We start from the raw sequence: 23,488 nt of genomic DNA, 5'->3' as shown, positions 1-23,488 counted from the left end.
AGACATGGAGCCATTGATCACTACCCGTTGAGCCCGACAATCTAGCCAGCTTTCTATCCACCTTATAGTCCATTCATCCAGCCCATATTTCTTTAACTTGCTGGCAAGAATACTGTGGGAGACGGTGTCAAAAGCTTTGCTAAAGTCAATGAACAACACGTCCACTACTTTCCCCTCATCCACAGAGCCAGTTATCTTGTCATAGAAGGCAATTAGATTAGTCAGGCATGACTTTCCCTTGGTGAATCCATGCTGACTGTTCCTGATCACTTTCCTCTCCTTTAAGTGCTTCAGAATTGATTCCTTGAGGACCTGCTCCGTGATTTTTCCAGGGACTGACGTGAGGCTGACTGGCCTGTAGTTCCCAGGAACCACCTCCTTCCCTTTTTTAAAGATGGGCACTACATTAGCCTTTTTCCAGTCGTCCGGGACTTCCCCCGATCGCCATGAGTTTTCAAAGATAATGGCCAATGGCTCCGCAATCACATCCGCCAACTCCTTTAGCACTCTCGCATGCAGCGCATCTGGCCCCATGGACTTGTGCTCATCTAGCTTTTCTACATAGTCCCAAACCACTTCTTTCTTCACAGAGGGCTGGTCACCTCCTCCCCATGCTGTGCTGCCCAGTGCAGTAGTCGGGGATCTGACCTTGTTCATGAAGACAGGCAAAAAAAGCATTAAGTACATTAGCTTTTTCCACATCCTCTGTCACTAGGTTGCCTCCCTCATTCAGTAAGGGAGGCAACCTAGTGACATTCACTTTCCTTGACTTTCTTCTTGTTGCTAACATACCTGGAGAAAACCTTCTTGTTACTCTTAACATCTCTTGCTAGGCGCACCTCCAGGTGTGATTTGGCCGTCCTGATTTCACTCCTGCATGCCCAAGCAATATTTTTATACTCTTCCCTGGTCCTTTGTCCAATCTTCCACTTCTTGTAAGCTTCTTTTTTGTGTTTAAGATCAGCAAGGATTTCACTGTGAAGCCAAGCTGGTCTCCTGCCATATTTACTATTCTTTCTATACATCGGAATGGTTTGTCCCTGTAATCTCAATAAGGATTCTTTAAAATACAGCCAGCTCTCCTGTACTCCTTTCCTCCTCATGTTATTCTCCCAGGGGATCCTGCCCATCAGTTCCCTGAGGGAGTCAAAGTCTGCTTTTCTGAAATCCAGGGTCCGTATTCTCCTGCTCTCCTTTTTTCCCTGTGTCAGGATCCTGAACTCGACCAGGATCAAGCAGAGCTCTGCACCTAGTTAGTTCCTCCAGCACTTCCATCAGGAAATTGTCCCCTACCCTTTCCAAAAACTTCCTGGATTGTCTGTGCACCGCTGTATTGCTCTCCCAGCAGATATCAGGGTGATTGAAGTCTCCCATGAGAACCAGGGCCTGCGATCTAGTAACTTCCGTGAGTTGCCGGAAGAAAGCATCATCCGCCTCATCCCCCTGGTCCGGTGGTCTATAGCAGACTCCCACCACGACATCACCCTTGTTGCTCACACTTCTAAACTTAATCCAGAGACTCTCAGTTTTTTCTGCAGTTTCATACCAGAGCTCTGACCAGTCATACTGCTCCCTTACATGCAATGCAACTCCCCCACCTTTTCTGCCCTGCCTGTCCTTCCTGAACAGTTTATATCCATCCATGACAGTACTCCAGTCATGTGAGTTATCCCACCAAGTCTCTGTTATTCCAATCACATCATAATTCCTTGCCTGTTCCAGGACTTCCAGTTCTCCCTGCTTGTTTCCCAGGCTTCTCTTCTGCTTAGGTGGAGGCCATCCAAGCTATACAGCACCCTAGTTAGTGATGTATTATGGCAATGAGTTCTGAAGACTGTGCATTGCGTAGGTTCTTGTTTTTAAAGTGCTCCCTCTTATCATTTTAAAACTTTCTCCCTGTTGGTTTCATGCCCCCCCTCCACCACTCCATATTGAGTGAGAGTGAATATTTACCTGCTCTGCCTTCTATATACCATCTATAACACATGCCATGATCATGTCCTCTTTTAGTCAATTTAATTTGTATTGGGCATGTTTATAGCTTGCTGTTATTCATTCATCAGCTGTTCCTCTTGGATTTTATTAGTATGGATAAGTTTTATCTAAATGCATATATTTTATAAATGTGCTATTTTCGACATACCTATCCATAATATATCTTTAACTATATAGAATTTTTAACCAAAAAAAAAAAAAAAAATCTTACTTATGAGCTTGGCTCACAGAGGTGAATATGGCTAGAGCTTATCAAACATTACCTGGTCTCTGCATGGCTTAACTACGGTTCATTGACAGCGTAGTTATTGTCTGTAATGTAGTAATGGTCATATCCTGAGCAATTTTACAGTGTATGGTATTTTTTAAAAAAAAAAATCAGATATTTTGTACAAAATAGTTATCCCTTCACTTAATTCCTTTTTGAAGACCGTATACATTTTTTCCATCATGTATAATCATTTGTTCTCAGTTTCATTATGGAGAGCTGTTGTCATTTTTTGTAGTCAAGGTTGTGTCTAGTTTTCCATTAAACCCAAAGTACACCTGCAGCTTCACCAGAACAAAATCAATCTGCCTGAAAATTCACCTGCATAAACTTCTGCCTTGTGAGACTCCTTTTTTAAAAAAAAGCTTAGGTGTAATTAGGGAAGGTGTTCATCATATGTTAGTTTGAATAATCAGAGCTTTACAAGCCTACAAGGAGTGTATGCTTGGATTCTTATGAGGGTTGCCTGCCCTTGACCCTAGCTGGAGGCTCCATCTTCCATATCATGCTGGACTGTTTAAGCAGTTTGGGGCAGTTACTGTTGTTTTAGTGTGTGTGTGTGTGTGTGTGTGTGGGGAACACCTACTACAATAGGGCCCTTATCCCATATTGAGGCCCCCAGGCATTACAAATAAGAAATAAAAATAGTCTGGCTATTCGGTGTCTTGATAGCTCCATCTTAGCCCTTCCTTTGTGCCTGCATTCCCCTCCCTTAGTCTCTTGCTGGCTTCAAGAAGGAGAGGTCGGTATATGGTATTTTAGATCTTTGTCAGGGCCTGGGTGGTTATGGGGAAAGGTGTCTGCTAATCTATTCCCTCCTCCATCCTCTCCCCTACCCCCTTTATTTTTTTTTTTTTTTGGCAAGGTCCTACCCTACAAATAGCTCTAGTGCCTATCTGTTCTGCAGTTTACAGCATTCCCGAGCAGAAGAATGAAATTCACTTGATTCTTGAATTTCTTGCAGCCTACAAAGTACTGAATAGCATTAGTGAAACTGACCAGTTTTGTAAACTTTACCATGCTGCTTAAAACATTGGAGCTGTCTGCTGTCTTGGGAAAGCAACACTGCATTGATCACATGGATTCACATTTGGAATGCTATCTTTTAAAATGGAAACTTAAGTTCTGGAAGTATTGATTCAGGTCTCCTCAGTGCTCTGACTGGGAGTAAGAACGACCATACTGGGTCAGATCAAAGTCCATCTAGCCCAGTATCCTGTCTTCCAACAGTGGCCAATGCCAGGTACCCCAGAGGGAATGAACAGAACCGGTAATCATCAAGTGATCCATTCTCTGCCGCCCATTCCCAGCTTCTGGCAAACAGGCTAGAGACACCATCCCTGCACATCCTGGCTAATAGCCATTGATGGACCTATCCTCCATGAATTTATTTAGTTCTTTTTTGAACCCTATTATAATCAATGTTTCCTAATGTCTCTTCAAATGAAATTCTCAAGCTTTGTTCGCTATCCCACAGAACGCTACAGGCCATACTGTAAACATTTAATCCAAACATTAATACCTGATCCTCATGTGTCTACATGGATCATAGGCCACATCTTTCGGATTGCTCTCTGAATGTAGTTCACAAGCAACCTTTCCTCAGTCCACTACCATACTCCACCCCGTGATGTCCCCTTGTACCTGAAACAGGCTGGAAGGAGGGGTTTTAGGTATATCAACCTACAACAAAAGATTAAACTACTGTATTGTAAATTATATATGCAGTTGAAGGCCTTGAGAGTGGGGGGTTGTTTCTTTTTGTTTTTCATTCCCACTATACTCCTGGGGGAATTCTGCACCTAAAAATTATGTGCACAATATTTTAAAATTCTGCATTTTTATTTGTCAAAATAACACAATATAATCATGCCATTTTCAATTATTTTGGTAATTTATTACAAAATATTGTGAGCAAGTATGTCTGTGACAATACAGATGAAAAAAAGATTCAGGAAATGTTTCTTGACAAATAGAGTCCTTACTAGGCATATTAACACAGAACTCTGAGTAATAATTTATTTAAATTACAAAACAAAAATGTATTTCCGGCACCCCCTCAGAAGTAATGCAAAGGCTTGTGGGAGAGTCAGGGGTAACGGAGGAGCTGAGGAACAGGGAAATAATTGCTGGGAAGGAGCCTGAGAATGAACCGGAGGGTTGTTGGGGGTGGGTTAGAGAAGTATGGAAGAGTTTTTTGGGACGGTGGTGTGGGGGAAGTGTTAGGGAATTGGAGAGCCTCCCCCATGCAGACCCTGGCTGATCCTAAGCCTCTCCCTTTCAGTCAGGCGCATCTGTCCCTGTCCCCTTTTGTCCCTTCATCCTCCTCCCTTTCAACTCCTGGCTCAAAATTGTCAGCTACTTTGCCCCTACCCTAGTCTGTCGTCCCCCTCCCCCACCCCCCTCACTAGTCCTGAACCCCAGACTCTAGCCGTGGGGCCACGTGATCCAGCCCCAGTGACTACCGGCCCCAACCTCACCTCCCTCTGCCCCCACACACACATTGCCCCAGCCCCATTGTGTCCTCCAGGCCCAGTCCCTGGCTTCACAGCTGCAGGGCTCCGGGCTCCAGACTCACCCCCCGTCTACCCCCCCCATCACCTCTGACTCCCAGCTGCCTCCATACCCACCTCCCCATCCAGGGCTTAATTTGTCCCCCAGCTTGCAAGGGCTGAGTAAGTCTGTTGTGAAAAGTGATATATGTATGTTTGTTAATATCACTTTTTACTGCCTCCCTGCTAGCTAGCAACTCTGCTGCTGTGAAAAGTAATATTAACAAAATACAAATATTACCTTTCACAGAAATACACTTACTAATTAGCAAGTCTTAAAAAAAAAAAAAAAAAAAAAAACAGAAAAAAAGCAAAAGAGACGACAACAAAAAGGGACAAGAACATGCAAAACACATTATTTGTTTCAATTCTGTTTAAGTCCAGTAAGGAACAGAGAAAACTGTACATTATTTTTATTATTAAGTCTGTGAAAAAACCCTACATAAATAAATTACAATGATATGGACATGTGTATGTGCATATTTATTTGTTTTTCCTTAAGTAATTGAGTATTTTAGGAAAAATTGTCAGAGCAGCCAACAGCACTAGTTGGTGGCCACACTCTGAGGCCATGAAAACATTTCTTGTGAGAACCTGTCCCCTAATGTAATTTAACTGGTTAACTGTAGATTTTTAACTATATATGTGTGTGTGTGTATCTGTATGTGTGTGTATAACTGACTACACCAGTCTATTGGGCATTTAATCCACTGAGTTTTCTTGGCTGTTGTTGGTTTGTTTTTGTTTTGTTTTTTTTAACAGGATGAAACAGGTGCCTATTTAATAGACAGAGACCCGACCTACTTCGGGCCAGTGCTGAACTATCTCAGACATGGAAAACTTGTTATTAACAAGGACCTAGCAGAGGAAGGTAGGACTTAAACCAAATCCCTTGTTTACTTTACTCTTTCGCAGTATTGTAATTGCCGTGAAAACCACAAAAGAGAAGTGGGCTTGCCTGTAGAAGGAAGGTTTTATTAAATCAATTTCCATTTTCATTTTTGAGTTACACTGCAGACAAATCTCTACAGCATTCTGCCATGCCTTAGACAAAACTGAGTAGCTTAAGACTAGTTAGTGCTGTCCATAGACCTGAGTTTGATTCTTGACCTTGCTCCGTGAGCTGGAAACACTGTTAGGAGGCGCACATTCAGCCATGGTAATTCGGTGCCTTGTATCATTTAACGTTGGCAGCCCTATCTCTTTCTTACGGTACTGATGGTCTTGAAAGAAAGACCCTTCCAGGATTCTTAAGGGTAGCTGTGAAATGGGGTGTTGAAGATGTAAAGCAAGAAAAACCAAGTGAGGGCTGGGATCTTCTGAGATGCGGACTACACCAATTAGGGGACACTCTTTCTGAATCCACTCCTTCATGGGCCCCAACTCATATCCATGTGATGGGGTGCAGCCTGGACTGTGGCACCGCTGAGCCCTCTGTCCCCCCAACTTGAGGTATTCCTCTCACACTGATGCTGTGTCAAACCACAAACCTCTGATTGGCCCTGCAATTACACAGACATCCACAGGCAGGGGCACTCTCAAATGTGTTACATCAATGATCTCCCCGCCACTAATGTACCAGTCAATTCTCCCCAGTCTTGCACACCAGAACTGTACGGTTTTGCACTGGTCAGAAATAGTCACAGAAGTTAGAAAATATATATCTTCTGTCTATCCCCGAGAGGGGGCCACTGCAGAATTATTCTGTCTCCCTTCTAGGAATTTGTCCCAGTCTAATGTTAAGTATCCTAAGCAATGGGATTCCCACCACCTCCTTTGAAAGACTATTCTACTTTTTATCCCATTACTTTTAATTTCCTGATGATAGTATTTGCACTTGTCAGAAATTACATCCTTGACCAACAGGGGCAATTCTAGGCTTCCCTGTAAATTTTCTGGTATCATCCAGATTAACCATTTGTTTGTGCATTGATTGAATCTTATGTTATTGAAACTAAATTGAGAGGAGATGGGAGGACTGAGAGATGATACAAAAGGGAACTAGAGAGGTTAGAAACATGAGTAGGAAATAACCAAATTTAAATTTAAAATTGGGAAAATATTGTGAAACACACGCTCAATATGAGGCAGAAAGCAGGGAATGCTGAAAGTGAGAATGGACAGCACTCTGTACATGAGACTGCAATGTGGTGTTGGCAGCCAAGAAAAAAGGCCTCTGTGAGCAACGCTGGGGCATAAGACAATCTCTAACTAATGGTGGTTAGGAAGAAGCTTTTCCTGTGGCCTGGTTATTCCATAGCTGCCTTCTGCAGAATGTTTTGGACCTTTCTCTGAAGCAACTGGGACTGTTCACAGACTGGATTTAGATGAACCCTGGTCTGATCTGGAATGACATTTATTGTATTTCTGTGTTTAAAGGATACTCTATTAGAAAATCAATTTTTTTTATTGGGCCATTTCTAAAAGTATGTGTGTCCCTTTAAAAACACTTCATTAATTGTGTTTGTACTTCGAGCCTAGAATAAGTTTCCTGAAATGGCCTTGTAAAGTTTTTCTGGGTTTGGTTCTAGGACAGTTCTTCAGAATGAACTAAACGATGAATTACATGTGAGTGAAGGAAGTCAGACCTATTTATCTTGTTCAAGCAGCTGCTCACGAGGCAAACTGTTTCCCATGTAGTGAAAGAGATCCTCCAAGAAACTGGCTAGGAGTCCTTGGCTTGCACTCTTTGTTTACACTGTCTTTTCAAACATAATTGTTTCTTCTCGTAGGTGTACTAGAAGAAGCTGAATTCTACAACATCACGTCACTTATAAAATTGGTAAAGGACAAAATAAGAGAGAGAGACAGCAAAATCTCACAGGTGAGGCCATTTCCTAACGCACCTTCCTAATTCTGACATAAGAGTTCTCATTTGTCATACCCCTGCTGATGTTGAGTAGGTGCTTTTTTCACTCACCATTTCCCTAACAAGATTTGGGATTGTGGCTTCAGCTCTGCTGACTAAGGACAGAAACAACTGAATGCTAGTGCCCTGCAGTACCCGGTGACCTGCATGATGCCAAAGGGCATGACCAAATGTTGCCAAACTCTTGTTCATTAGAATGCTTTCAGATTTTGAGTAATTGAAAACATGACTGGATATTGGTGTGTGAGAAACCTGCTTGTCATGGTATTTAAACTCTGGGTGGATAGTTAGTGTAGAAAATACAGAGAGCTGTGACAGCAGATTTTCTCTGCTTTTGGATTTAAATCTTTTAAATATGAGGTGACCCTCTCCCTATGGGATAATTACTGTTTAAATTCTTATCCTGGGTAGGACTGGATAAGCACAATGACCAGAGCATTCTCATCTAATCTAAAATAATCTGCTTTCTATTAAAGGAAGAAGCCTTTGTGATTGAACCATATCCTAGTGGCTTCCCAAGAGAAGCAAGTATATTTTAAAGTGTGAGGCCACATCTACACTGCACTTTTGTTGGTAAAACTTTTGTCAGCCACGGGTGTGAAAAAACCACACCCCATGATCGACAAACATTTTACTGACAAAAAGTGCCAGTGTGGACAGTGCTTTGTTGGCGGGAGATGCTCTCCCGTCGACAAAGCTACTGCCGCTTGTTAGGGGTGGTTTTATTTTGCCAGCAGAAGAGCTCTCTCCTGCCAGCAGGGAGCAGCTACACAGAGGACCTTACAGTGTCCCAGCTGTAGCAGCACAGCTGTTCCACTGGAAGATATGCAGAATAGACATAGCCTTAGACTGTCATTGAGCCAGAAGCTGATTAAAGGTTGAAACATAATTGATAAGTTCCTGTGTGACTGGTTCAGTCCCTATTTTTTGTAAGGGTGATGCTAAATACATTGTCACAAACCAAAGCTTTCCATCTCTAACGGTTTATTTCCTTAAGCCACTCCTGTTAGAGTATGAACAGTTTCCCTTCTAATCCTTCCTTGCAGCCTATTCATTGCATCCTCTAGCTCCTGTCATATACTTCTGTAGTCGGGTTACCTTCCGCATCTGCAGCGCTGTGAATATTCAGGAAAGGATTCTAGTCTTTCTCAGATCAATCTGTGACTCTTTCTTCATAAAAATGAACATGCAGTAAATGTGGAAGAGAAACTCTATTAAGTGGGGAAAATATATTCAAGATTTGTTGTTAGTGTGATATATCCCTGGAGCTGGTATTAGGATATGCTCTGATAGCTGGGTTTCTTTGCAGCTAGTCAAAGAGCGGCAGGGTTCTTCTGTTGATGCACTCTTAGCTGGAACCCTTCAGGGAAATGCTGATAGATTCCTGCTGATTTGTTGCAGTAGATAAGGCCCTGCCCTGGATGTAAAGGCGGTAAGAGGGGCTCTCTGGGCAGAGAGGGTCTAGGATCTGGTTTGAACATTCCTTAGAGTGAAAGCCTAGGTGCAGATAGGCCTGGGGAGAAACCTTGGCCTCTATTATATTTTATTTATGTATTTAAAAGCTAAACCTTGGGAAAAGGATGGGATATGATCCTGTACAGACAGTATGTATGTACTGTTTGGGGCAATGTGGAAAAGCCAGCTTCTCACAGCCTAGTATTAGGATTTTCCTAGGATTACAGCCAGATTTCCAGAGGGCTATGTAATACTCCTGGGGGAATTCTGTGCCAAAAATTTAAAAAGTCTGCGCACAATATTTTAAAATTCTGCAAATTTTATTTGTCAAAATAACACTACATAATCACACCAGTTTCAATTATTTTGGTAATTGATTTCAAAATACCTGTCAGCAAATATAGCTGTAACAGTACAAACACACACAAAAATTCCCCCAGGAGTACAGAGTTAAAGAAACCCCTATGACAACCCAGTTCCTGTTTCTCTACCCCCTCACCCTCCAGAGCCCAGCCTGGGGGCCAGACAGTCACACCCTCTCCCACTCAGAGCCTAGCCATGGGCCCCACACAGCCCAGGCACTCGCTCCCTCCCCTCCAGAGCCCAGCCGCAGCCCCCCTCCCCCAGCTCAGGCACTCACATCCCTTCTCCCCCCCCGCCCTTCCCCCCCACCCCCTCCGTCGGTCCCCCTCCTGCCAGCCCCCGGCCCAGACGCTCTCACCCTTTACTCCCCAGAGGCCAGCTGCAGGGCTCCCCGCGGCTCAGACGCTCACACTCTCTGCCCTCCAGAGCCCAGGGATCCAAAGGGAGAAACAGCCTGATGCTGAGTCCTGGGCTTGCACGGAGATTTCTGCGCGCCTCCACCTCCTTCCTTCAGGGTGTGCTGGGAACTCTCCAGTTCCTTCCCTCTTCTCCCCAGCCTTGTCTTCTACTTGTGAGCTGGGCTCTGCCGGGTCCAGCAACATCTCTGCAGCCCATTTCTGGGGTGAGGGAGGAAATTCTGTACACACAAGATTAATTTCTGCAAAATTCTGCATTGCACGGTGGTGCAGTATTCCCCCAGGAGTAGTTACTTTCAAAGGGGTATCATTCTTTAGGATACCCACTGATTTGTGTAGTGTCAGGAGTTTTAATGCCTGAAATGTTTCAAGTCTTAATAAGATTATTCTGAAAGGGTAATGAATGGACAGAATCTGAACAAGCAAAAGAAAAGCAAGAAAATGCGTCACTTCCAAAAAGTGTTCCTGTACGTACGTTATGTTGGGCCATGTAACTGGAATGCTGTTGGCTGGAGACTCTGGTCCCAGTTAAGAACTGAGAGGAAGAGCATTCCAAACACTTCATTAGATGCCAAAAGTACCAAACCCAGTGACTTAGCTAGAGCCCCCCACTGATCCTCTGATGTTCAGAATGTCTTTGTTGTTTAATATCTTTTTAAAGGAATGAGGAAATCCCAGCAATAGTATACACTGTTGAATACTCCATGCTGTATTGAGTGTCTGATGTTTCTTCCTTCAGGTGCCAGTCAAACACGTGTACAGGGTGCTGCAGTGTCAGGAGGAGGAGCTCACTCAAATGGTCTCCACTATGTCCGATGGCTGGAAATTTGAACAGGTAACAAGATAAACAGAGGACTTCATTGGTTGTCCTGATATAAACTGCCGAGTCACGTTCATGATGAGAAATTTTAAAGTTTTATGTATTAGAAACTATTTTCTGTATACATGGCTTAAATAAATTTAATGATTATTGAGAAGTGAATGGCTCGAGAGGTTGGGAATGGAATTCACACTGACATCTGTGTGCCAATTTGTAACTGAAAATTAACGTTCTAGTTCTACAGTCATCTCAATCCGATTCTTGTCTATGTAGATATCTTCGTCACACAGCCCTTACGAGTTTATGCTGTGGTACAAAGGCTTCTGGTGAAAGGGATTAGATGTTTCTTGTGCCCTACAGATGGCCCTTCCAGAACAGGGCTGAGACACACTTGAGGGAACAATATGGGGGAACCTTTTAATGCAGCTGCCTTGGCAGTGTTAACTTCTATGGATAAAATGGCAGCTTTGGAAACCAGAGTTTTCATACTGCACTTTTCATAAGTATTAAAACAATCTACCTAGTTAATCTGCTAAAAATTATTAGTACTGTACATTGTAGGAACAGTTCTGGACATCAAAATACCAGATAAGGTATGAGTCTGTTACTTGCTTTGAAATCTGAACTGCTTCTATGTTTGTATTAAGCACACTGTTAGCACCTAATAAATCAAAACAGTTGTGCAAAGGAATGCAGGTGAACTCCAGGAATGTTTTCTGTTCTTGTTCTGCTTAGGACAAATAAGCTTAATTTGCACAGCCTACAAATAACTTTCTGTAGTGCACTTTAGATTCAGTAACACATTTTAAAGGTTGCAGTGACCTTTCTCTGAGGAAACTTGGCAATTAAGAAATTACCTGAGGAACCGCCTCACCCTGCAGGACGATAACTGGTCACTACATCTACCAGCAGCGGAGTAATGTAACTCAACCCCAGAGAGAGACTTGTGTGCTTAGGAAACAGCTTTCTTGGTGACTGGTCTACAGTTCTGGGAATTCACTTCTGGAAGAGATCCAGATGACTACAAAGCTTAGTGCCATTTAAGTAAATGTAAAACCTATTTTAACTCAGCCTTCCCTCAATAACAGTCATATTTAAAAAACAAAATGAGCCCTAAAAACAGTAGGAAGATGAGAGGGGACATTTTGTGTTCACTCCTAGAAATTTGCAAGGTGTTCAGATCACCCAGTTTGGTGGCCATGGTGAAAGAAATCTAGGTGCACAGATGACTTCTCATGATTCAGTTCTCCAGTTCAAGTGATAAGGATCCTCTCTGCAGCCCAGATATTGATGATATCTGTTTTGGGCAGATACCTGAGAATACCTGCTAGATTTCACTTGATCCATGTGACAATTGAATGAGTTCCCTGGACGTTCTTCTTTGTAGGAGGTTGGTTTCTGGTTTCTTGCAGAAAGAGTCTTTCCCATTTGAAGGAGACGAGGATATTAGAGCTTCCACTTTACCTGCCCATTCTTTGGGACTAGTGTGCTTGAACACTGGGGAACTTTGCAGTTACGTTGTCAAAGAATTAATATTGCTTTCTGAATTAGGCGTTCTTTGGGAAATGCTGTTGGTTTTAAATTTTTTGCTTTTTTAATTCATTTTTTCTCTTCTCCACGATGCTCTGTTTTGGATGTATGGTTTAAGGTTGATTGACACAACAGGTGTGCAATCTGTCATCCAGTTTCCCACCAGCACATAGTTGGCCCCTGGCAGGATTCTCTGTTGTTTGCATTGCAGATTTTCTGTTAGCAGATACCCTCCAGTTGCAGTGTGATTCTAACATTCTCTGAGTCTCCCTTTGAGCTTTTTTATCTCCAAGAGGGAATACAGTGGTGACAGTGTGATCTTTTTCTGAGAAATCCCTTTGCCCCTTCAGTGCAATCTCTCTCTCCTCTGAGATGGTACCTAGCCCAATATGGAGTATGCCCTGTGGTGTACAGTAAGAACCATGCACAGTTAGTTATCTATTTCTCCAGGGCCATACTCTTCCTGTGGGTTGACATCCCAGCTAGCCCTGCACCTGGCTTAACATGGTTTAAAGGGCTATACTTGATCAATAGGTCAAAGATGTTTCCTCTTCACTTAACATGCTTGAAAAGGTATCTTAAAATAACATCCTAATGGTGATAATCAAAGGGGGAGAGAGAATGATCTGACTTCTGGGCCTGTTGCAGGGTCTGGTGGATCTAAAGAAGCTCATCAACTATTGAGCGAAAGCAGTGTTAGCAAACCACATTTCTACATTAGTTCACATTCCACAAACTACCTCTAGGAATTGTTTTCCAGTAAAGTACTTGGAAATGTCTGTTGGTGCATTTCTTTGTGACCTGTCCTTTGATGGAAATTCATTCTCCATGCTGAAATTTTTATCCATCAGACAAGCTGTGAATTTGTCCCAGTCTGTTGGGTTTTAAAAGATCTCTCTGAATGTTGAGTTTTTCTTGTGACTTATACCACTGAAGGATCAGTTTCTTTAAAAGTGAAATACACATATTAATTAACTTCCAACCCTTTCTCTCGCAAGGAAATAATGTGGTTTTGTACTGCTGAATTACCTTCCTGTTTCTTTAAACATACAAGTGGAGAGAATGATTTGGAGAGAGTGATTTAATTACCACCTCTGGAAGAACACAGAAACCAAATATTTATCGTCCAGTGCAAAATGAGAAACTTGATAAATAATTTTGCATTGTCGATACTCTTTCTGTTTAAACTGTGTCCACCATACAGATTAGCAACGAATATAGTCTGGAATCTGGTCCAACAATGCCGCCTTAAGTGGATTGATTATACAAAGTCAGTACTGAACTGTTGCCCTCAAAATTATTCACATAATATGAACTGTAAATTACATCCTCTATCATTGCTTTGGACCAGCACCTCTCATTGGTATTATCTTAAATGAGTATGTAATCTGAATAGTCAGCTGCTTGTCCCACAGTAGCTTGTGTATCTAGCTCTTCAAATTTAATCTAAAGCCGTAATCCTTGTCAGGTGCACTGGCATGCATATGCTTTTACATGGATTAGGTGTTGAACATAATTAGAACATTATGAAGACAAGTCATCCAACGAGAAACTACAAAATTTAATTGAAAACATCCTGAACTTTAACATTATTAAATTCTTGCTATGTATGGGCCTAGTATTTTGAGAGACTTAATGGAAGCAAGCTTGGCCCCACTGTGTAAGAGAGTTCCTTCTTGGTGCTTTGTAAAATTAACCTTTTAAAAATTGACTCATATTCTTATATGTATACTCTCTTTCCTTTTAACTTATTTTATATATTTCCTCGGGAATATATATTGGGTTACCAATGCTGTTCCCTTGTGATAAGAAGAATTTCTCCAATAACTTTTCCATCCCCACATCCAGTAAGTATTTACTGACTTATTACAATCAGACTTTGATAAGAAATTGCCATTTGCCTTCAAATCATAACTGGCTTTGTAATCATCTGCAAGAATTTTAAATATATTAGATAGGATTCTTTTCTGGGGACTACAAAAAACTGTAGCTTTCATTTTTACACAGTAAAAATAATTACACTCTGTTTGAGTAGCAAGTGAATACACAGGAGCCAATCTGTTGTTTGTACAGTTCAGATGATAGTTATATGCTCCAGCATTACAAAGGTTTTGTTTTGTTTTTTGCTCTGATTGATTGTTGCAGCTTGTCAGTATAGGTTCCCCGTATGGCTATGGCCGGGCCCAGCAGTCAGAGTTTCTGCTGATAGTGTCACGGGAAGTGAAAGGGGAGGAGAGACGCTTCCAGAAATGCTGCAGTGAGGTGTGTCATATCATTCCTTTCACCCTCACACCAATATGCATGGCCACCTTGCATTTCTGCTGCTTTCAGATCATTCTGCTTTCTTCCTGGGTGTGCAACACTTGGTAGTTCTGTGTGTGTAGTTGTCGTGACTAGCTTTTATTGTATACTCATGACACTTCATTACACATTATAAATGTTCATCTTGTAAAAAGCTGTAAATACTGCCTAACTGTCCAGACTTCTGATTCAGAGAATTTTCTTGGCAAACATTTTAGGGGACAGATATCACTTTGATTTTCTTCTCTTCCTCCAAGTTAACAGCCCCTCTCCTGTAATTGCATTTTTATATATTTAGGTCAAAGAATCATGTAAACTTTGAACACCATGAACTCTATCAGAACACAGTTTCATTAAAGTGTTCGCAGGGACACTTTTATGTTGTTGATTTGTTCTTAGTCTTCCAGCTTGAATTTATCACCCGTGAAATAACCAGCTGAGTTTTGACTCGAGAACCTCATATTGGTGGTTGATATACAAACCAGAAAAAATATTGCTTGTTTTTCAAGTGAGTAGATAAGCATTCAGTGCCAGGAGCTGGAAACGTCTTTTTTTATGTTGATGATTTTATATATGTGTGTATATGTATATATAGTCTACATAGAATCATAGAATATCAGGGTTGGAAGGGACCTCAGGAGGTCATCTAGTCCAACCCCCTGCTCAAATTAGGACCAATCCCCAATTTTTGCCCCAGATCCCTAAATGGCCCCCTCAAGGATTGAACTCACAACCCTGGGTTTAGCAGGCCAATGGTCAAACCACTGAGCTATCTCTCCCTCCGCCGCCCCCCGATGTATTAGATGGAGATAATACAGAATAATAATCAATAATTTCACTCTTCTAAATTCCCTCTGCTTTTCTTTATGCAAAACACATCCCCCCAGAATGTAGCTTCATTTTACAACATTTCCTCACAAGTAAGCAGTTGAGAAGGGTTTGGTTCTTTACCCTAGTACACAACCATTCATTGCTAATTATGCTACAATGTAACTGTTTTTAGGTAAAAATGACAAACTACTTCATTTGCTATGACCAGAACTTTGCATATCAGATTACATGGCTGCATAAATTGCCACACAATTTCAGGTTATTTTGAAATTGCCATATAACTGGGCTCTTAAGTCTCGGCCTTGAGTTTGCAAAGATAACCCTCAGAATTTGAAATGAATGTAAACTAATGCATTGGTGTCTGTCTGAAACAACTTTGAGAGGATCTGTGATTTATTATTTGCAATGATGGCCAAAGGTATGCTAGATGGAACTTACAAATCAGTATTTAACATGATATAATAATGGAGTAACGAGATAGTAAGAGAACAAGGGAAGGGGTAACATCCATAAGATTATGGAGAGGTGTGAATTTCCTGTTCTTCTTTACATTGACTTCTGACAGTTTAAATGTTATCATCAGAAACCTCAAACTAATGTGCTTACAATCCCACTGTTAATCAGAGGTTAAGATTCTAATCAGTTTGTTTCTTTTACTTTCCTGAGAACTTGTCTGGACATGGCTTTTGTACTCCACAACAATAGCTGTGTAGCAACAGGTTTCAGAGTAACAGCTGTGTTAGTCTGTATTCGCAAAAAGAAAAGGAGTACTTGTGGCACCTTAGAGACTAACCAATTTATTTGAGCATAAGCTTTCGTGAGCTACATGCATCCGATGAAGTGAGCTGTAGCTCACGAAAGCTTATGCTCAAATAAATTGGTTAGTCTCTAAGGTGCCACAAGTACTCCTTTTCTTTTTGTGTAGAAACCAATATAATTAAAGCAGTACAACCCCCTAATGTGGACGGACCTAGTTATACCAGTATAAAGGTATTTCTATCAATACAGTTTATAGCTATACATTTACTATGTTAATTTCTAAAATTATGTAGCAGTACAAAAACTAGACTAGCTCTTAAAATCCATCTGGACTTCTGAATTAGGCATTCAGATGGGAATAGGATTTGTTTATCTTGAAAATAATATGGCTCATGAAAGTGAAGGACTGATAACACTGTCTAGGGGTATCCCACAGACAGTTTCACACATTCATATTCATAGAGTTTTAAGGCCAGAGAAGAGCAATATGATCATCTAGTCTGACCTCCTAATAACAAGACCATAAAATTTCACCCACTGATGAGGATTCCTGTATGAAGTCCAACAACTTGCTGTTGAGCTACAGCTTATCTTTGAGGCACATCCAACCTTGATTTAAAGACACTGTGATGAGAAATTTCCCACATCCCGACCAGTGGTTAATCAAAAACAAACTATTCATCTTTGTTTTTAAGGTCCTGCCTATCTCCTCTTATGTATTATTGGACATCTATCTCCACCTTTCCTCTGTCAACAGTACTGGACTTCATCAGTCATTTGTTAACATTTTCAGATGAGCACCTTTGTACTTTCTCCTTGCCTCCTTCAGGAATGGGGAAAGCTTCCCATAAACATTCTCAAAGCTATCTCATTGTTATCCTTAAATTCTCTTCTTAACTGTCCTCTACCATGATGCCTACAAGAAAATTGACAATGATTAAGCATCTGGTGTGCTATGACTGCTGCTTTCCATGCTGAACAGTTTTGTTTCATTGTTAGCTCGTTCTCCCCCCATCTATATCTTCTGACTGTTTGTTGGCCTTTGTTGTATACTTCGATGTTAAGCCCCTTGAGGCATGGACTGTCTGTGATTTGTTTGTAAAGTGCCCCGGCCACTGAAGCCCTGCTCTGTGACTGGGGCTCCTGCACACTACTGCAATGTAAATAATAATCATCTGTTTAAACATTTGCAAATTATTTCCATTTTGACCTTGGCTAACTTCAGCTTCTAGCTATTGGGGATCCTGTGTTTGTCTGCTCCTATTAGATCTCTTCTCTCCAAGCAGGTGCTTAATGAAGCCTGATCAAGTCATCTCTTTTTAAAAGCTAAATAGATTGAACTCCTTTGTCATTGGAACACATTTTTTCCAGACTTTAAATAGTTCTTATAGCTTTTTTCTGAACTCCTCCAATTTTTCAGCATCCTTTTTAAGTGTAGATACCAGAACTGGGCACAGCATTCTAGTCGTATTTTCAGCAGTGTTGTAATTACTTTTCTGCTCCGGCTTGATATGTTCTGCCATCACATCTCAATTCTGACCTTGTACCTGGTTCCCACTGTTCCTGTTTTGGGCTCTCCACATATTACTGTTGATGCACCTCAATCTTGACCTGTATTTTTCCACTCCAGGGTCTCTCTTAAGCAAGAGATCTGCACAAGTGCACCTTATCGGTGCTGGAAAACATAGCTGCACTGGTTCAGTGTAATGCTACTGTAGTCCAGTATCTGGGGCACTCCAGCAATTATAATATTAGTGTAGAAAGTGCACTGTAGAGCTAGGTGGAAAATGCTATGCATTTTCAGTGACATTTTTTGAATTAATAAAAATGAATTTTTTTCTTGGAATTTTTGAGGGGTTGTTTTTCATTCCCATGCCACTTTTCTCTCACTTTTATTTCCATAGGGGAGAAATGCAGAAAGGCAGGGTGTCAAGCTTCCTTCCCCACTCTGAACTCTAGGGCACAGATGTGGGACCTGCATGAAAGACCCCCTAAGCTTATTCTTACTAGCTTAGGTTAAAAACTTCCCCAAGGTACAAACTTTGCCTTGTCCTTGAACCGTATGCTGCCACCACCAAGCTTTTTAAACAAAGAACAGGGAAAGAGCCCACTTGGAAACGTCTTTTTCCCCCCCAAGCCCTACACCCCCTTTCCTGGGGAAGGCTTGATAAGAATCCTCACCAATTTGTACAGATGAACACAGACCCAAACCCTTGGATCTTAAGAACAATGAAAAATCAATCAGGTTCTTAAAAGAAGAATTTTAATTAAAGAAAAGATAAAAGAATCACCTCTGTAAAATCAGGATGGTAAATACCTTACAGGGTAATCCGATTCAAAACACAGAGAATCCCTCTAGGCAAAACCTTAAGTTACAAAAAGACACAAAAACAGGAATATACATTCCATTCAGGACAGCTTATTTTACCAGCCATTAAACAAAAGGAAATCTAACGCATTTCTAGCTAGAATACTTACTAACGTAAAAGGAGTTGTAAGGCTGCATTCCTGATCTGCAAAAGCATCACCCAGGCAGACAAACCCTTTGTTTCGCCCCGTCCAGCTTTGAAAGTATCTTGTCCCCTCATTGGTCATTTTGGGTCAGGTGCCAGCAAGGTTATCTTAGCTTCTTAACTCTTTACAGGTGAAAGGGTTTTGCCTCTGGCCAGGAGGGATTTTATAGCACTGTATACAGAAAGGTGGTTACCCTTCTCTTTGTATTTATGACACACCCCTAAATCACAGATAGGGTGAAACACTGGCTGTGATTTCTTCCTGGAGCTCTAGGAGAAAACAGAGTTAATAAGACACATGCACTTCTAAATATACTACTAACTGTATAAAGACTAACAATATTTTCCACATCTCAAGGACGATTTTAACCAGTTGATTCTGGGAAACTTTCACGGGAGAGTGCATCAGCCACTTCGTTAGAAGCTCCTGAGATGTGTTGTATGTTGAAATCAAAATCTTGGAGACCTAAACTCCACCGAATAAGTTTTTTGTTATTTCCTGTGGCAATATGAAGCCACTGTAGTGCAGCATGGTTGGTTTGCAGGTGGAAACTCCGTCCCCAAAAGTATGGGCGTAGCTTTTCCAGAGCGTAGACAATGGTGTAACATTCCTTTTCACTGATTGACCAGTGGCTTTCCCTCTCAGACAGCTTCTTGCTGAGAAACACAACAGGATGGAACTCTTGATCCGGTCCTTCCTGCATTAAAACTGCTCCCACACCACGCTCAGACGCATCTGTGGTTACTAGGAACGGTTTGTCAAAGTCTGGGGCTCTTAGCACAGGGTCAGACATGAGTGTCGCTTTAAGCTGGTTAAAGGCCTTCTGACGCTCTTCGGTCCACTGAACGGCATTTGGCTGTTTCTTTTTGGTTAGGTCTGTCAGTGGGGCGGCGATTTGGCTGTATTGCGGTACAAATTCCCTGTAATAACCGGCCAAGCCTAAGAAGGATTGAACCTGTTTCTTTGACTTTGGGACAGGCCACTTTTGGATAACATCCACTTTGGCCTGTAGGGGGTTGATAGTTCCTTGACCCACCTGGTGTCCAAGGTAAGTCACTCTGTTTAGGCCTATTTGACACTTCTTAGCCTTAACAGTTAGTCCTGCCTCCCTTATGCGCTCGAAGACTTTTTGTAGATGTTCCAGGTGTTCTGCCCAGGAATCCGAAAATATGGCCACATCATCAAGGTAGGCAACTGCATATTCTCCCAGTCCCACTAGGAGACCACCTACAAGTTTTTGGAAGGTGGCGGGTGCATTCCACAGTCCGAAATGAAACACATTAAATTCATACAGCCCGACATGTGTGATGAAGGCTGACCTTTCCTTGGCGGATTCATCTAGCGGTACCTGCCAGTACCCCTTGGTTAAGTCCAAGGTAGAGATGAACTGGGCCTGTCCCACTTTCTCCAATAGTTCATCTGTGCGTGGCATTGGATAGTTGTCTGGGCGTTACAGCAGTTAGTTTACAGTAGTCCATGCAAAAACATATCTCCCCATCTGATTTGGGAACTAGAACCACTGGAGATGCCCAGGCACTGCGGGAGGGGCGGATTACACCCATCTGTAGCATATCCTGGATCTCCCGTTCTATAGCCATTTTAGCTTGAGGAGACACCCGGTAAGGTTGGGCTCTAATTGGGTGAGCATTACCTGTGTCAATGGAGTGGTATGCCTGTTCAGTCAGTCCTGGGGTGGCTGAGAACATCGGCACGTAGCTAGTGCACAGCTCCTTGATCTGCTGTCGCTGCATACGCCCAAGGGTCATGGAGAGGTTTACCTCTTCCATGCCACCATCACTTTTCCCTTCGTAGTAGACACCTTCAGGCCACTCAGCGTCATCTCCTCCCTGGGCTAGAAAAAAAGGGCTTTAGAGAATTAATATGGTACACCTTAGGCTTTCGGTTGGAGGTGGGGAATGTTATGAGATAATTAACAGCTCCCAGGTGCTCTTGGACCGTGAATGGCCCTTCCCACAACGCTTCCATTTTATGGGCCTGGAGCGTCTTTAAGACCATGACCTGGTCTCCTACTTTGAAGGAACGCTCTCTGGCATGTTTTTCATACCAGGCTTTTTGCTCTTTTTGAGCATCCTTTAGGTTTTCTTTAGCAAGGGCTAAAGAGGTTTGGAGGGTGTTTTGTTGGTGGGTTACAAAGTTCAGAATGTTAGTTCCTGGAGAAAGTGTAAACCCTTCGCATTGCTGCTTCACCAGCTGTAATGGCCCCTTAACCTCGTGGCCATATACAAGTTCAAATGGTGAAAACCCTAAACTAGGATATGGTACAGCTCTGTAGGCAAAGAGCAACTGCTGCAACACTAGGTCCCAATCATTGGAGTGCTCATTTATGAATTTACGTATCATGGCCCCCAAAGTTCCATTACATTTCTCCACCAGGCCATTTGTTTGATGATAGTAAGGGGTGGCAACTAAGTGGTTCACCCCATGAGCTTCCCAAAGGCTTTCCATAGTTCCTGCTGGGAAATTAGTTCCTGCATGGTAGTATTTAATTTCATAAAGGGGATCTACACAAAAATGAGGGAGTTAGTTAAACAGAAATTAAAAGGTATAGTGCCAAAAGTGAAATCTCTGCAAGCTGCATGGAAACTTTTTAAAGACACCATAATAGAGGCTCAATTTAAACGTATACCCCAAATTAAAAAACATAGTAATTGAGGACCAAAAAAGTGCCACTGTGGCTGAACAGCAAAGTAAGAAGCAGCTAGAGGCAAAAAGGCATCCTTACAAAGTGAAAGTTAAATCCTATTGAGGAAAACAGAAACATAAACTCTGGCAGGTGAAGTGTAAAAATATAATTAGGAAGGCCAAAAAAGAATTTGAAGAACAGTTAGCCAAAGACTCAAAAAGTAACAGCAAAAAAATTAAGCACATCAGAAGCAGGAAACCTGCTAAGCAACCAGTGGGGCCACGAGACGATTGAGATGCTAAAGGAGCATTCAAGGATGATAAGGCCATTGTGGAGAAACTAAATTAATTCTTTGCATTGACCTTCATGGCTAAGGATGTGAAGGAGATTCCCAAACCTAAGCTATTCTTTTTAGGTGACAGATCTGAGGAACTGTCCCAGATTGAGGTGGTGTTAGAGGAGGTTTTGGAATAAGTTGATAAATTAAATTGTAATAAGTCACCAGGATCGGATGGTATTCACCCAAGCGTTCTGAAGGAACTCATGTGAAATTGCAGAACTACCAACTGTGGTATGTAAGCTATCATTTAAATCAGCTTCTGTACCCGATGACTGGAGGATAGCTAATGTGACACCAATTTTTAAAAAAGACTCTAGAGGCGATCCCGGCAATTACAGGCCATTAAGCCTACTTCAGTACCAGGCAAATTGGTTGAAACTACAGTAAAGAACAGAATTGTCAGACACACAGATGAACATGTTTTGTTGTGGAAGTGTCAACATGGTTTTTGTAAAGGGAAATCATGCCTCACCAATCTACTAGAATTCTTTGATGGGGTCAACCAGCATGTGGACAAGGGGGAGCCAGTGGATATAGTGTACTTAGATTTTCAGAAAGCCTTTGACAAGGTCCCTTACCAAAGGCTCTCAAGGAAAGTAAACTGTCATGAGATAAGAGGGAAGGTGCACTCATGGATCAGTAGCTGGTTAAAAGATAGGAAACAAAAGTTAGGAATAAATGGTCAGTTTTCAGAATGGAGAGAAGTAAATAGTGGTCTTTCCCAGGGGTCTGTACTGGGACCAGTGCTGTTCAACATATTCATAAATTATCTGGAAAAAGGCGTAAACAGTGAGGAGGCAAAATTTGAAGTCATTATGGATAGTTCTTTGAAAACGTCCACTCGGTGTGCAATGGCAGTCAAAAAAGCTAACTGAATGTTGGGACTCATTAGGAAAGGGATAGATAATAAGACAGAAAATATCATATTGCCTCTGTATAAATCCATGGTACGTCCACATCTTGAATACTGTGTGTGGATCTGGTTGCCCCATCTCAAAAAAGATATATTGGAATTGGAAAAAGTTCAGAAAAGGGCAACAAAAATTATAAGGGGTATGGAACGGCTTCTGTATAAGGAGAGATTAATAAGACTTGGACTTTTCAGCTTAGAAAAGAGATAATGAAGGGGTGATATGATAGAGGTCTATGAAACCATGACTGGTGTGGAGAAAGTAAAGAAGTGTTATTTACTCCTTCTCGTAACATAAGAATGAAATTAATAGTCAGCAGGTTTAAAACAAACAAAAGGAAGTATTTCTTCACACAAACAGTAAACCTGTGGAATTCTTTTCCAGAGGAGGTTGTGAAGGCCAAGACCATGACAGGGTTCAAAAAAGAACTAGATAAATTCACGGAGGATAGGTCCATCAGTGGCTATTAGCCAGGATGGGTAGGGACGCAAAACCATGCTCTGAATTGTCCCTAGTCTCTGTTTGACAGAAGGTGGGAATGGGCAACAGGGGATGGATCACTTGGTGATTCCCTGTTCTGTTCATTCCCTCTAAAGCACCTGGCATCGGCCATTGTCAGAAGATAGGATACTGGGCTAGATGGACCATTGCTCTGACCCAGTATAGCCATTCTTATGTTCTTTTTATAAATAGTCCTAATACAAACATTTGTGAGATAGCAACAGCTATGAATTTTCAGTTTTCATGCTTCTTTCCATAGAAGATTTTAGTGTCATAGTCTTGTCTTAGAATCATAGAATATCAGGGTTGGAAGGGACCTTAGGAGGTCATCTAGTCCAACCCCCTGCTCAAAGCAGGACCGATCCCCAACTAAGTCTTGCACTGCCAGAAATCCATTTTTTTTAATCCCAAATGTTGTC

At 41.8% G+C, this 23,488-nt stretch overlaps 1 protein-coding gene across 2 annotated transcripts in view; it reads left to right on the top strand.

Annotated features, from left to right (window-relative positions):
- Positions 1 to 23,488, top strand: part of PDPK1 (3-phosphoinositide dependent protein kinase 1) — a 156,127-nt gene that overhangs the window by 109,662 nt on the left and 22,977 nt on the right. For both annotated transcript variants that reach the window (XM_043524118.1, XM_037910739.2), the window contains 3 exons: positions 5,578 to 5,686; positions 7,548 to 7,639; positions 10,658 to 10,753. In XM_043524118.1, the coding sequence (XP_043380053.1) occupies positions 5,578 to 5,686; positions 7,548 to 7,639; positions 10,658 to 10,753 (297 nt within the window). The remainder of the gene's footprint in view (positions 1 to 5,577; positions 5,687 to 7,547; positions 7,640 to 10,657; positions 10,754 to 23,488) is intronic.

This window comes from Chelonia mydas, chromosome 10 (genome assembly GCF_015237465.2).
Source record: "Chelonia mydas isolate rCheMyd1 chromosome 10, rCheMyd1.pri.v2, whole genome shotgun sequence".
NCBI lineage: Eukaryota > Metazoa > Chordata > Testudines > Cheloniidae > Chelonia > Chelonia mydas.
Note: the sequence above shows the minus strand (reverse complement) of the source record. Positions and strands in the feature narration are given on the sequence as shown.